We start from the raw sequence: 15,745 nt of genomic DNA on the forward strand, positions 1-15,745 counted from the left end.
TTTTCAATAAAACATCATCTAAACCTCTGTTAATTCTCAAAAAGAACTTCTGCTGAGATCTTGAGAGATTTATTGTCTTTTATTTTGCCAATGCTAATGCCATTACCATTGTTTTTTTTGGAAAAAAATTTGAAATTTTTTCAACATTAATTGAGGGTGTAAAAGTGATATTGATTCAATGAGGTTAACGTTGACACATTAACATTGTTAATGTGAATAACATTAACATTATTTAGATCATTGCTTGCTATCTGGGTATCCACATCCTGTGTTTCACTGCTATCAGTCACGACGGTCATTTATAACTAAATATAGCGCTTTAACACAATGAGCCACTACCCTGCAAACATGCTCCTGCAGGGACCATGCTGGCTTTTTGCGGGCACAGTGGGCTAGGGCCAGCCCACAACAAACCTAAACAAGTTGTAAGAAAAAAAGGAAGGAAGAGCTGACGCCCTACTGTTTCTTCATCTAAGAGGTTTGTTATGTAGTTTTGCTTGTCAGTATGATGGCATGGGTCAAGTTTTTCCATTTCACAATATTCTCATACTCAGATTCTCCATAACTCAAATTCTTCTGAAATGCAAGACACTGTCATCCTTTACAGTATTATGAATGATATAAATAAATATCAACTGAGTTTGCAAAAATATTGCACTGAGCAGTGGGGTATTGAACTTGCATATGCCTTGCCCCGGCGAGGCCCACAGCTTTGGGCTCATTGCGGACTCTTTGTGAGCAGTCCACACTAGCAAACTTCCCACACACTTAGAAGGCGACATTCCCGTGACCTTGCGCAACATTCCCTAAAAGTTCTCTAAAGGTGACGAAAATTCTGAACCTTTACAGAACATTAGGGACGTTCCTAAAACATCCTCTTTTGGTAATGTAAGTGCTGCAGTTCAAGGTTCTTTATATGATTTTAGGGGGACGTTCCATTTTGGTTATTTCATGGTCACATAAGAACGTTACAAAGAGGATATTTGGGACATTAGCAGAACGTTCCCACATGGTCCTCTGTTGGTCATTTAATAACGTTCCCGATATGAGTTTGGGGGATGTTATATTTTGGTTATTTTATGGTTAACAGAATGTCCTATAGTAAAGTCAGAGTGGTTTGTAATAAGTGAAGATGCTAAGATCTAGAGCAGGGATCCTCAAATCCGGACGAGATCCACATTCCTGCAGAGTTTAGCTCCAACCCTAACAGTTAATGATATAATTAAGTGATTAATTAAGGAATGATTAAGCTTTAATGATGAACATGCAGTTAACAAGCAGAATCACTAAAGAAAAGAGAAACACAAGAACTACAACTGACTTCAGCCACAGTCTTAGATGAAATCAACTGAAGATAAAAGAAGACTTTTATCTTCTTTAAAAGTTATTGTTGAGAATAAACAGAGGTTTAGGTGTTAATATCTTATTGAAAATGTTTCATTTGAGGTCACCATCATGTAGATTGGTGTTTGCTTTAGTTGCGCTCTTAAACCTAGATTTTTGTTAAGCTGCTTCTTTTTCAGTATTACAGGTATTTTCAGGAAATATTTCTGCATTGGTAAAGCAGTCTGTTTTAATAACAGACAAACAAATAATGCTGTTTGTGGAGTTGTTTAAACAGATCTTGAAAGATCTAGGGGCGGTTTCCCGGACAGAATAGTTAATTGTGGCTTAAAAATGGCTTTCTGAAACACAGATTAAGTACAGATTACTAAAACCTGGACTATGGAGACCTGAATTAAAATAAACTAGATTCATTTAAAACCAACTGTGCTAATCTGAATTAGCATGAGAGAGGTTGCCTAGAAAACATGGAATGAACCAAGAAAAGCTTAAAATTGCATGGAACTGAGAAGCAAATGCAAGGAAAACTATGGCAGCAGAAAAAGACTGCAATCCAAAAACAACAACAACAAAAAAACTTTAGTAAACAAGAGACAGTTCTTTTAAAGCAAGCAAACTACATCAGCTGTGAAAAAAAGAAATGCCTGGAAATCTGTTTATAATGAATTCTATATATATAATAACTCTATGATTATTAATGCTTTTGTTTTGTCCTTTCCATAACAACAAACTATAACAAAACTATTTACACATGATAATCAGTGTTGACAGTTGAGAAATGACACTGGCTTAATCCAAAGCACTATCATTGTGGTTGTTTTATTACATAAAAAAATGCAATTCTTGTTAGCAGGTCCTCAACCCAAGCACAAGCTCTACACTTCACCACAACGGTAATCTCCAAAAAACACTAACGTAACAAAAACTTTTACATAATAGAACATTGAACAGTAAGACATCTATCTATATTCTCATCTTTCTAAAAATGCATAAAATAACACGTTTTCAACATTTACTCTCCCAATTCAGCCCAGTGCAAAGCATGATGGGAAGTGAAAATCCTGTTTGATTGGGTTACTTGACTGAAACATGTTATTTCAAAATGAAAATATCAAGTGAGTTCTAGTAACCATTTCAAGTCAATTTAACATGATGCAATCACATTTGAACCAGAAACAATGGTGTTAAATCAAAATAAATTGTTTAAAGTGAACAGCACACACACAAAAAAAACATACACATACACATACACATATACACATTGTATATCAATATATATCCAAGTAATACATGTGTCTTCTTTGAAACACAATGTTAATCTGAAGTTAAACTTGCCTCCTGGTAGGTTTAATTTAAGCCTCAGTTTAGTCCTGGAGTAGCTCTAGTCTTCCTCCAGGAAATCAGATTATTAAACTCTGGACTAGACTAAGTCTAGACTAATTTAAACCACGACAGAGAAAGCAGATTTCTGTTAATCTGGTTTAAAAGACCATTTTATTCTAGGACTAGGCTTAATCTCTGTCCGGGACACCGCCCCCTAATGTCTTCTTTTAACTTCAGTTGATTTCATCTAAGACTGTGGCTAAGGTCAGTTGTAGTTTTTGTGTTTCTCTTTTCTTCAGTGATTCTGCTTGTTAACAGCATGTGTTCATCATTAAAGCCTAATCATCCCTTAATTAATCACTGAATTGTATCATTAACTGTTAGGGTTGGAGCTAAACTCTGCCGGAATGTGAGTTTTGTGAGGTTATCATTATGCTGAAGAGTAGAGCCTGTGCTTCAGTCAGTGATGATCCAGAAACACTGATGTTCTGCTGCATGTTGTTCTGCATGCATGTGTTGTTGTCAGCTAGTGGCTTATTGCAAGGAATTTGCATTTTACAGAAAAGGTTTTTTTTAGTAATCCAGGAAATATCGGCAGAGTGCAGTTTTTGTAAAATATTAAAGAAAAATTAGTTTTCTGTCTATAAATGTAACCAAACAGTTGTTCCCTTGTCTATTAAAACATGTAATATATTGAAGCGTCTTTGGTGTTTCCATGGTTTTTACAAAATAAAACCGGAAACCGAGGGTAACGCGGGAATGACGCAATTGACAGGCGACTCCTCACACGTCCCGGAGCCTTGGTGAAAACTGCAATTTTCTCACGATTTATAAATTGTTGGAAACATTTGGGATATTGTAAGTACTCAAGTGAACAAAATATATAACACTAGCCTAGAGGTTATTGGATATTTTACTGCAAAAATCTTACATATTACACCTTTAAATAAACACACATAATATATATTCTCTTTTTATAGATAGATGAATTGATATATAGATAGATTTTCAGCATCTTCTATTGGCTCAGTCCTCTATCTCATTCAGACCTGGAGGAAAGATGACCATGTTGTGAGTTATTTTTATCAATACATAAGCATCATATTAAGATGTCATATTAATATTAGGGTTGTACCTTCTAGTCTCTGAATCCAGCGCGCATTTGGATCAGAGCAGTACTTGTCCTTCTCTGTGTAGAATCTGCAGGATAGATATACAGTGTCACTGAAATGAACACAATATCAGGCATAGTAACGTCTGTGAAACTGCTCTGTGTAGAGAAAACTTACATTATAGCATCCACACACGGACTCAGAGCATTCTGATGCTTGTATCCAATCAGTTTAATTTCAGGAGGAATTCTTCTCTTCGAGACCACTTTACAGCAGGTCACTCCAACTCTAGCGGGCCGACGAACTGAGAGAGAGACAGAGATTGAAATCTCCAACATACTTGTACAGTGCGTACTGTATGTGTGAAAACAAGAAGATCTTGATCTTGATAAGGGCTGATAAAAACAAAACCGTCACCATCATCAAAGAGAAACTTCACCAAAAAAGGAAAATTATGTCATTCTTTATTTTCTCTGATGTTGTTCCAAACCTCTATGCATTTTTTTTTGGATTGTATTTTTTGTCCATACAATAGAAGTCAAACAGAAACAGTTTAGCTTTGAACTTTCTTCAAAATATCTTCTTTTCATTTTTGGGTGGACTATGTCTTTGGATTATGAATGCATGTTAAATTAAATGTATAAAAGTGAAATGTATAAATGTAAAAATAAAAGTTAATTAAAATCAGCAGATCCATAACAAAGTACAAAAGTCTCATAATAATACAAATCTAATGATAAAAAAATCCCAAAACTTACAGTTGTTGACTTGCTGTTCAGTAACACACACAAGAACCATCATCATCAGAGCTAATTTCCAGCAGAGGTGCATGATGTTTGCGTAAAATGTTCAGAAAACCAAAATAAGATGTCTGCAGGCTAGTTTCTGTTTTGCAGGTGCTAAATAGACTCAAAATCCTTTTATATGGTATTTTTCAAGACAGGATATTGACTTCCTTTGCGTCTCTAAACAGTAAGAGTGGCCTGCAATCCCCATGTGACAAACCAGTCAAATTCATGATCACAGCAGATATCCTTCGCATTTAAGGTTCTTCTTAAGGTTTTTCATAATCAGCATATTGAAATATTGTGCACTGCATGTTTAACTTACAGTTGCCCAGTGCACCAGTGAATCATCCAATGAGGGTGATCAGAACAGTGATGGTGATTAATCTAGAAGGCAGGCCATAGCTCTTGGTGTCCAGATCAAAGGTATTTAGGGGGTTGGTCAGCAGTGCTGGGTAGATTACAAATTGTAGTCAGTTACTGATTCCAAATTATATGACAAAAATTGTAGTTACATAATCCATTATGTTACACATTTAAGGTAATATAATCTGGCTACTTTTTGATTACTTTTAGATTACTTACTTTTAGTAATTTTTCACATTGATTTGAATAGGATAATCTGTACCATATTGATTTAAAAATACAAAGAGAAAGAAAATATATGGCATTCTTTGTTGTCAACAATATAAAGTGCATTAAATGTTATATTCAGGGTTTCCCAAACTGGGGTTTGTGATGGAAATGCACACTGTAAAAAAAACCCATAAAAAACAGTGAAATGCATGGCAGCACAGGGTGCCAAACATTTAAATAAACGTTAAACAATGGTTAAAAATTGTAAAAAAAAAAAAAAGAAAAAAAAAAAAATGATCAGAAGCTGGCAGAAGCGTTTGCCAAACAAAAACTGTAAAATTAAGGTAAAATATCCTAACTTTCCTTAAGTGTTTGACATAAAACACACTGTTAGACTTTGTCAGACACTGTTGCCAGTTATTTACTTTAATTTACAGTATGTTACTTTAAAGATACCATGCACTAAATTAAAACTCATGTTACCTCGTTTCATTTGCAGAAACCAACTGCCTCAAATTGTCTGACTGCCATTTAAATGTACAAACTAATACTTATTATATGCTAACAATGTGAGCACATTATTACTATGATCTAGAAATGATACTGGCTTGATCTAAAGAACTAGCATAGTGGTTTCTTCATTATATAAAAAGAAGCAATTCTTGTTAGCAGGTCCTCAACCCAAGCACAAGCTCAACACTTCACCACAACGGTAATCTCCAAAAAACACTAACATAAAAACTTTTACATAATAGGACATTAAACAGTAAGACGTCTCTCCATATTCTCATCTTTCTAAAAAATGCATAAAATAAGATATCCAAGTAATACATGAGTCTTCTTTGTTTAGATGTTGATGTTTTATTGAAAATGTTTGGTTTGATGTTGCCATTGAGGAGATCAGTGTTTGCTTTAGTTGAGCTCTTTACCCATGACTTTTTATACATCAGTTTTAGTTTTTTCTTTGGCTGCTTAAACTACTTTAGCAAGTTTTATTATAGCAGAAACAAATGTGGAGAAAAAAAAATAATTGAGAGCTGATAGTTACGTATTGGTGAAGACAACCATTACATAGACTTTTGATTCACTGAATTCATACAGTGCTCTATCCCTAGTTACCTTATTAACTGAGTAAAATTTTACACTAACACCACTGTGAAACTGCAGCAAAAGTTCCAAAAACAATCAGCTAAACATAGTTTATTTTTAGACACCATGCACAATAAAATGCTGCAGCATTATTAGACACACACAGATATCAAAAATCAGCACATCAATCTCAACAATGGTGACAATAAAAAAGGACCATTCAGCTGCATAATTTATTCATGCTGCAGTGCATGCTGGGAGTTTTCTTGAAAATGACAAATATTACCCAGAATGCATTGTTTTCTACAGTGTATTACTGTTTTAATGGAAAATGGTTTGTTACTGTCAATATTTGGCTTTTTTTCTACAGCGGGGTTTAACATTGCAGTTACTTTACAGGTGTTTCCAGGATTGTTATTGTGAAACATTGGCCTCTTTCACATACGGGGTTTAGATTAAGCCAAGATTAGGCCTTAGTTCAATTAGGGTATTTAAATAGCTTAGAAACATACACTAGGTAACAATGGTGACAAACTTTTCAGTTAAACAGTCTTTTTGTTGATTGTCACTATTGTTGAGGTTCATACACTGATTCTTGCTGTTTGCGTGAGCCTACAAGTCACAGATGAAAACACTTTTTATATAACCAATAAACTAACAGAGCCATTAGTTTGTTTACTTAAGCAAAATCCTGAAGTTGAAGGCTTTCCAATTCCAGGTAACTCAAGCAGAGAGGCCAAAATTTCAATTTATATGGATGACCTTACCCTCTTTTTTACTGATAACAATTCTATAAAGAAAGCGCTGTCAACTTCTGATAAGTTTACTTTGGCTACTGGTGCTAGAATCAATAAGACAAAGACAGAGCTTTTGTATCATAGCTGGAAAGAACCAAAATTAAAATGAGGATTTTAGGACTTTTTTTGTGAAAACATGGATAAGATAAATTGGGATTTGAGACTTGATGAGATTAAATAGAAATTATAACAACGGGAGGAGCGAGATCTTACTTTGAGAGGGAAAGTGTTGGTAATAAATGCTGAGATTTTGCCGTCCCTTACCTTTCTGTCCTCAACATTTCCAGCACCAATGCATTTTAAAAGATCTATCAGAAAGGTCTTGTTTAGGGTTTTCTGAGGCTCACATCATGAAAAAAATGAGATGAGAGATACTGTATAAGCCATTAGATAAAGGAGGGCTAGCAGTCTCAGAATTAGAAATGAAATTGGAATCTATGTTTTTGATTTCAATTTTAAAAGTTTGTCAGAGAATCCAATAGAAACTTTATGGCATTGTTTTGCTAAGTTTTGGGTAGGCCAGCAGGTAGCTAATGTCTGGGGGATGAGACTTGCACAAAATACTCATGCTGAATACAGACCAAATATTTATGATGGGGTGTTATCCTTTTTAAGGAAAGTTAAAGTTGTGCATATCCCTATTGGGAAAATAAACCAGGTAATTGTTCAAATTGTGCTATGCCCATGATTACAGAGGATAACCCCAGTGGGAAAACTGGTTGAATCTATTGTATTACAGTTTGGAAGAATGTAAACAAATTCTCACAAAGATAATGCTTGGCAAGTGGCACATCAACGTTTGCCAACTTGAGTTTTTCTGAAGAAAAAAAAAAAAAGGAATTGTTCAAAGAGTTCACAATGTCCTAAGTTTAAGTGTGGAGAAGATAAGTCTATCAGCCATTTATTTTGGTCTTGTAAATATGCTAGAGAGGTATGGTCCCTGGTACGAGAATGGATGGTTGATTTGTATAGGTTTCCAACTGAACTAGATCTTCTGTATGGTGAGTTGAATAGTGTGGACTCTGAAGAATGGATTAGATGGTGAGTAGTTATTAATGTCATCAAAGAAGGGATATGGAAGGCAAGAAATATTTCTTGCTTTAAAGCAGTGGTCTCAAACTCAGTTCCTGGAGGGCCACAGCTCTGCACAGTTTAGCTCCAACCAGCTCCAACTCACACCTGCTTGGAAGTTTCTAGGATTCCTGAAGACCTTGATTAGCTGGATCAGGTGTGTTTGATTAGGGTTGGATCAAAACTGTGCAGAGCTGTGGCCCTCCAGGAATTGAGTTTGAGGGCTCCGTCCAGGGCTCCGTACTTTTAAGACTTTTTTCAAATGCCTAGCGACAAATCTAGCAACTTATTGGACAAAACTACCTTATCTAGATTCTGTGACTGTTACAATACAGACGGCTCGGAGACAGAAGATCACAGTTATGGGTAGTTTATTGACACAAGTAGAGAATACGTCGAACACAGGTGAGTAATAAGTGCAATGAGTGAAGTTGGAATGGTATAGAAGATGATACTGTCCTTTTTGTGATTGCAGAGTGAAGTTGAAGCTGGTGGTTGAAGCAATGGGACGCTGAAGACTGGAGACACTCACACACATACAGGTAACACACGAGGAGACGAGGGATCGCTGGATACAGGTAAGTAGCAAGGGAGTCCTTGAGGTAAGCATACAGGATGAGTCGTTGTTGCGAACAAGACCAGACAATATGACTGAGTGTGTGAGTGTCTTAAATACTGGTGCTGATGGGTGAGGTGATGAGGTGCAGGTGTGAGTGATCAGTACTCCGGAGATTGGGTGCGCTGTAATTGGAGGGTGTTGGAGCCTGGCGTGTCTGTGACAGTGACTCACCCACTGATCTATATTTATATTAATATCGATCATCAGTGGACTCACCAGTATGATGTCATATAGTGACAATTAACGACCAGTTTTAGCTACTTTCAACTGAAAGCAAATGGCAACACTGGTTAGTATGAACCATTTTACAATACAGTTGAGAGGAAAGCCTCGGTGCTTTGCAAAGCTTAATTTCACCACCACTACAAACAACCAGGCAGAAGACAAGAACACAGGAGCTCAGACACAGTGGTAACGTACTAGCAAGACTACACCAAGAATGCACAGAAAGACGCCACTTCAATAAGCCAGAGCAAAGGAGGTAACAATACACAGGTGTACTGAATGAAGCCATAATGAGTCCGGGCAAAGGATCATGGGAAATGTAGTCCTTAATAGTATCAGACACAAAAGGAGTACCCTCTGGAGGAGCTCATGGGCACACCAGCTGGAAGATGTGACAACTACCCACTGTTGGTCAGTAGTTGGCGTTCAGATTTTGTGGGTGCGTTATTATGAGGTCTTTTTTTTAAGAGATGTACACCCTGCTAGAAATTTTAAGTTCCCAGAACATTCTCAGAACATCCACTGGTATTAAGGACGTTGCCTAGTAACGTTCCCAGTACATTCAGAGACGGTCACGATGTGGAGTTCTTTTAAGGTTTAAGGGATGTTATTTGGTGGACCTTCAGGGAACATTCAGGACGTTCTGGGAATGTTTAGGAGAATATTACTATAGGATGTTTTGCTTTCCAAATGTCCTCTTTGTAACGTTCTTGCGTGACCATAAAATAACCAAAATAGAACGTAAAATTCATATCGAGAACGTTATTAAATGACCAACAGAGGACCATGCTGCTCAGTTGATTCTCAGTTTCATACAGGAAAACATTTGATATTTATACAAAAACAGGATATCATCCATTGACTATTGTTAATTCGCCAAGCTTTGTGTTCAAAATCACGTATACAGGATCAAGTCTAGTATCTAAACAATTACTGGAAATATGGTCTCACACAGAAGCAAAACCCAAGCCCAAAAATTTTACACTGGCCACTGTTGTGGAAAAGTGTCTTCTCTTTCTTGCCATTGAATCAAGATACAGAGTTCCAGAAGTCAAAATAAGACTTTATTGAACAAATCAACAAAGCCAAGATGACCGCCACTACATCTGAATTTGTCTCTGGCCAGTGTGCAATTCTTATACATATTTCTTGTTATTTCGCTATAACCATGTGACTTAATTCTCTGGTAAGATGTACCCCTTCTGTTTCACACAATTAAAGGATTAGTTCACTTATAACATATAACTTTAACTTTAACATATAACTTTCTTATTTCTGATGAACACAATCAGAGTTATATTAATAAATATTCTGATGCCCATATAAATATCCATATTTATAAAGTATAAAGTAAAAAAACAATCTAGCGTCCGTTAGTCCTCCTTCCGTATTTAACTTAGGAAGAAAGTGAAACTGACGTCATGTGACCCAGCAGGTATTGGACGTCAGATTATATAATATAATAAAATATATATAATGTCAGATTTGTTGTTGGGCCCCAACATCGGACAGACATTGCATTTTGGTTGAAAATGAAAATCGGGTTGACGAACCCAACGTCATTTGTCACGATCATGAGAGAAAATCAAAACACTGGGCCACAGTACACTGCCTCAAGTCTCTGATCTTCTTATTCTGATATGGCTGGTTTATGTTGCTATACAGTTACTATCTGGTGGTTACCTAAATGGTTGCCTGGCTGTAAGTAGACAGTTGTCAGAGTAATATCGAAAGGCTCCTTGCTAGTTTGAATCAAAAGAGCCACCCTGATCCAGCCCATGTTTTGATTCAGATTTGATCCAGTGTTGAGTTAGCTGGGTCTCTGCAGGTTTTATCAAGGTTTTATCAAAGACCTTTTTAAGACCAAGTAAAGGTAATTTAAGGAATAAACTGAAGGGAGCACAATACCAGGATTATTATAGTTAACTGAAACTAAAACTATATATATATATATAAAACATTTTTTGCTACTTAAAATAAATGTTAACTGAATTAAAAGAAAGCAAGGTTAACTTCACATACTGAACTAAATAAAGAAATAAAGTCAGTCTTGTTAGTAATAAGTGAAGCTGGTAATGCTGTTTGTGGAGTTGATTAATCAGATCTTCAGAGATTTAATGTCTATTATCTTCAGTTCATCTAAGGCTGTGGCTGAAGAAAGTTAGTTTGTGTTTTTATTTCTATTTCTTTCAGTGCTTGTTCACAGCAGGTGTTTGAATGATTGAAAGAATGTTTCAGGAACATCATACTAACCTTAAAATAACATTCTACTAACATTAAAGAAACTGGACATTTTTATGTTCTTGGAATGTTACAAATCAACTTTCCTACAATGTTGAATTTTTAATCAAAATTAAGTTGAAAGAACGTTTTAGGAACCTTATAGGCCCTACCTTATAAATACGTTCTTCTAACGTCGTTTTACGTTCCAACACCGAATATTTAGAGAACGTTCTTATAACAAAATTCTGTTAGCTGGGCATAGGCTGACATGCTGTGAGGATAATAAAAGATTAGGCTATTAGCTCATCTTTGAAAATGTTTTAAACATTTTTTAGGTCTATTATTCAAAGAATTATAGGCCTATAATTAAAATTATTAACAGTCTATAATATTTCGAAACACTGACTGCAGTCATTAATGAAAATTAAGAGCTACTTTAAGCACGTCAGCATGTTGATGCTCTTGTTGAACCTACTTAACCCAAACTAGTGCGCCATCTCCTGGGAGAGCACCGATTTACAATACCGAGCCTGACAACTCTGATAAATCCTTGTCTCTCCAAATAGATTACCAAGAATATAATAATTTTCCCTCATAATATTTCACAAATAATGTCATGTGTCCTGTATTTTCTGTTTCGATATCAGAACTAGCCAGAACAAAGCCTGAGTCGGTTCTATAAATTGGTGTAACAGTTTAAACGGCCCGAACCGGTTCACGAGTCTGAATAATTCGTGCAGCTCACTCAGGCACTGAATCATCTGGAGCCTAGAAAAATCTGTATGAAGTGACTATTTACTCAAAATCAACTGAAACAACCTGGGGGATTTCCTTCGTTTGCCAGCAGTGACGAATATTGAGCAAATCTGTAGGTAAATAGCCTACATTTCCTGACCACAAAGATTTTTTAAAATTCTTCTTTTGTCTTCCACAGAAGAAAGAAAGCCAACAACATGAGGATGAGTATATAACAGTATTTTAATTTTTGGGTGAACTATGCCTTTGGATTATGAAAGTATGTTCAATTCAATGGATCATAAATGCAATTGATTATATCTCATTATAAATGTAAAAATAAATAAATAATTAAAATCAGCAGATCCATAGTCATCAGTACAAAAGGCTCTCATAATAATACAAATCTAAAAAAAAAAAAAAAAAAAAAAAAAATCCAAAAACTGATTCATTGATTGGCTGTTCAGTAACACACACAAACCATCATCATCAGAGCTAATTTCCAGCAGAGGTGCATGATGTTTGTGTAAAATATTCAGAAAACCAGAAGAGGAAGATGTCTGTGGGCTAGTTTCTATTTTGAAGGTGCTATCTAGACACAAGTCCTTTTATATGGTATTTTTCAAGACAGGATATTGACTTCCTTAGTGTCTCTAAATGGTAAGAGTGGCCTGCAAACCCCATGTGACAAACCAGTTGAATTCATAATCACAGCAATGTGATATCTTGTAATTTTAGAGTTCTTCCTAGGTTTTTCATAATCAGCAGCATATGAAGAAACAGTATCTTTGACTTTGATATTGAAATATCGTGTGCTGCATGTTTAGTTACTTACAGTTGCCCAGTGCACCAGTGAAGCATCCAATGATGGTGATCAGAACAGTGACAGTGATTAATCTAGAAGGCAGGCCATAGCTCTTGGTGTCCAGATCAAAGGTATTTGGCATTTATTATGTGTGTGCGTTATTATGAGGAGGTCAGTAGCAGGCAGATGGAATAATGTGTCACAAACTTACCATCACCCTTTTGAAATCATTGCATGAAATGATCATCTACTTTCATAAGCATTCACACCTCTCACCCACACTACAGTCAGTTTTACCTGTCAGCATAATTTATGAGAAACCAATCCCCCCTTAGGAAAAAACATGCAATAACAGAACACAAATACATGCAGCTCCTTCAATAGGTTTAGTTTAGGAGTTATTTTTCTGCAGGTGAAAACAACTTGAAGCTGATGTGTTGAGGTTCTGTGTTTGTCATTTGATGTGTTTTACCTAAGGGGGTTTATTGATGTTTATATATTGACGTTTTATCAAGAAGTACTTTTATATTTACGTCATCTATATCTGTGTGTTTCTTTAACTATGAGCACTTTTTGATTCTGTGGAATTTCAACACACTTCTCACATTATGCGTTTATCATGAAAAGTTTCTAAGTTTAATGTGACCTTCATATAACAGAAATAAAAAATCTGTTAGTTCGAGTAAAAAAAAAAATCAACCCTACATGAAAATATGGAGAATAATAGAGAATGACTTTTTCATTGTCAACACTCAAGTTCATAAGACGTTCTAACTTATTCATGCAAATTAACATTTGATTATCAATAACATTTACATAATGAGTAGCACAAGGAAGAATACATAGTCTTCAAACAACTGCAAAGGAAAGAATAAAGATGCTAAAGAGAAAAGGTGTCTTCATTCCTGGACCTCTTGCACACATTCAGAAACATCAACCACATGCAAAACCAGAAGTTGTTGATCATTGTTTATTTGTTTCAGATTGCACTCGTTCATTTGCATAATCAACAAAAAATTCCAGGTTTGTTGTCATACAAATCAGTTTGAAATTCACTCAGACTTGCGTCACCCTTCTTCACACAGGAGTTAATGACACAAGTCCATTACAAGTGAAATATATTTCAATGTGAAATATAATATATGCTAATATTTTATTTAAATACATTTATCCTAAAACAGTTTCACTATAATTAAGTTTCTGATTAAACTGAATAAATCGCTTGAAGTATTTTTAAAATACAACAGTGAATTCTATTAAACTTTACATACATGTAACTACTTCAAGATGTGTTCTCATTATGAGTTTACTTTCAGATGTTCATGATTCATGAGCTCTCAGTTGATTGGGTAGATCCTGTCACATGAGTGTGCTCACTGATAGAAGATGCTAGTGGTGGCGTGGAGGTCTGGTTTTGTTTTTTTGAGCTCTAATGTAAAATAAAACAAATAAAATAAAAATAAATGTAAATACAAGAATACTATATACATAACACTTTATAAGTTAATGTTACAAATTCTGGTGTGTTTCACCACACTTGTGGGTTTAACTTACATAAACTGTTTAACTTTCTCCTGCACCCATGGTTGTCTAGGATCATAGCAGAACTCTCCTCGTTCAGTCTTAAAGCTGTCAAAGAGAATGAAAACAGAAATATAACATCAGACGCTGTTGATCTCTAATCATGATGTTTTCTTTAGAGAGGAACTGTGATTCTTACATGAGGGCCATCACACATGAAAGACTTTTTTCTTGCTTCCTGAAACTGATGATTGGATCAGTAAACTCTACTGTGGAGACGGCAGTACAGCATGGGCTTCTCACCTTCTGTGGTGGTTGTGCTGAGACTGAAGAACAAGGTAAACCTCAATATTCTGCATCGTTCCATCAGACAGAATAATATACAAACAGTTTAAAGCACTTTACCTGTTATAGTCCAGATCACAGATGCAATGAACACAACAGCCAAACTCCTCATGAGGATCCTTTGTGTCTCCATTGTCTCAGTCGATCTTCAACTCTCACTTCTTGTGTCTGAGAGAATATATTCAAGACTCTTACTAGTTTGCCTTAAATAGTCAATAAAGCAGAACATAAACTGCATGAGCAACATCCTGTCCATTGCGGACACATTTATTTTTATAGATGATTTCATTATTGTTCTGTTTCGTCACCATCTGACTTTCCTTAGCTGTAAATTGTAGGTGTAAATGTCATTTGCACCTTTAATTTAATTTCTAATCTTGCTTCTCAGTCATTTAATTGATATAAATTCAATGTATGCTAAAAAAAGCGAATCAATTTTAAATATTTCGATAGGACAAGTCTTTATATCATCAAAAGTGTTTTTTATTTTTATTCAGTGATTCAAATATATTTTATCTTGTAATATTGCCTAGTTGTCTATTTAAAAGAAGCAAAATAGAAAAGAAGAGCTGACCAGACCTCCTACTGTTTTTTCGCTTAACACTAACAGATTTGTTGGGGAGTTTTTCCAGTCAGTGGGATGGCATGGGTCAGCTTTTTCCATTTCACAATATTCTCCTGCTCAGATTCACCATAACTCAAATTCTTCAGAAATGCAAGACATTGTCATCTTTTATTGCCCACTGTTTCCAGCAGAAAGGCCTTTTATCTATTCATAATTTGGTCTTGTGCCAAATCGAGGCTTTAGATGTTAGCCATGGGGATTGTTTGGAGTGTAGGTGAAACAATTTCCAGCTTTCCCTGGTAAATTTAAGGACTTTTTTAGGGTTTTGGTTTTGGTTGAGCAAGCTGTGTCAAGAAGGCCTCTGCTGGAAAGAGGGCAATTAGTTCTTTTTCAATATGCATGCAGGGGCTTCATTGAGTGCCATACTGTTTTAAGACAGGTGTGAGAATGAGAAGGACCAATGATAGCAGTGAATCCTGGGATGAGAGATCCCACCTAATCCTTTAGCTGAAAACAATTTAACACGATTAAAAAGGGTCTCTTCCCCTGCCAGATGAAGGATTCTACACATTTATTGTATTCCTTCAGAGGTGATGGAGGTAATACAAGG

General features: G+C 35.6%; 2 protein-coding genes across 2 annotated transcripts; both read right to left on the reverse strand.

The window, feature by feature from the left end:
- Positions 1-3,513: 3,513 nt before the first annotated feature.
- On the reverse strand, positions 3,514-5,025 carry LOC125258380 (C-C motif chemokine 20-like). The gene is made up of 4 exons (XM_048175296.1): positions 4,538-5,025; positions 3,957-4,083; positions 3,803-3,867; positions 3,514-3,716 (listed from the first exon to the last, which is right to left on the reverse strand). The coding sequence occupies exons 1-4, from the start codon at positions 4,608-4,610 to the stop codon at positions 3,694-3,696; spliced, it is 288 nt and encodes a 95-aa protein (XP_048031253.1). The 5' UTR covers positions 4,611-5,025; the 3' UTR covers positions 3,514-3,693.
- An 8,635-nt stretch (positions 5,026-13,660) lies between these two features.
- LOC125258373 (eotaxin-like) lies at positions 13,661-14,791 on the reverse strand. The gene is made up of 4 exons (XM_048175284.1): positions 14,631-14,791; positions 14,425-14,551; positions 14,259-14,333; positions 13,661-14,133 (listed from the first exon to the last, which is right to left on the reverse strand). Exons 1-4 carry the CDS (start codon positions 14,701-14,703, stop codon positions 14,094-14,096), a joined length of 315 nt encoding a protein of 104 aa, XP_048031241.1. The 5' UTR covers positions 14,704-14,791; the 3' UTR covers positions 13,661-14,093.
- Positions 14,792-15,745: the final 954 nt, after the last annotated feature.

The sequence above is a fragment of the Megalobrama amblycephala genome, linkage group LG22 (genome assembly GCF_018812025.1).
Source record: "Megalobrama amblycephala isolate DHTTF-2021 linkage group LG22, ASM1881202v1, whole genome shotgun sequence".
Classification (NCBI taxonomy): domain Eukaryota; kingdom Metazoa; phylum Chordata; class Actinopteri; order Cypriniformes; family Xenocyprididae; genus Megalobrama; species Megalobrama amblycephala.

What these genes read in the sequence shown, in the direction of transcription:
- LOC125258373 (XM_048175284.1), bottom strand. Translation starts at nt 14,703, where the DNA reads ATGGAGACACAAAGGATCCTCATGAGGAGTTTGGCTGTTGTGTTCATT. An exon ending in TGTGATCTGGACTATAACAG is followed by an intron (nt 14,552 to 14,630) that starts GTAAAGTGCTTT and finishes CTTGTTCTTCAG; the next exon opens with TCTCAGCACAACCACCACAG. An exon ending in TCATGTGTGATGGCCCTCAT is followed by an intron (nt 14,334 to 14,424) that starts GTAAGAATCACA and finishes TCTCTTTGACAG; the next exon opens with CTTTAAGACTGAACGAGGAG.
- LOC125258380 (XM_048175296.1), bottom strand. Translation starts at nt 4,610, where the DNA reads ATGCACCTCTGCTGGAAATTAGCTCTGATGATGATGGTTCTTGTGTGT. An exon ending in CCGTGTGTGGATGCTATAAT is followed by an intron (nt 3,868 to 3,956) that starts GTAAGTTTTCTC and finishes TCTATCCTGCAG; the next exon opens with ATTCTACACAGAGAAGGACA. An exon ending in CTGGATTCAGAGACTAGAAG is followed by an intron (nt 3,717 to 3,802) that starts GTACAACCCTAA and finishes TCTTTCCTCCAG; the next exon opens with GTCTGAATGAGATAGAGGAC.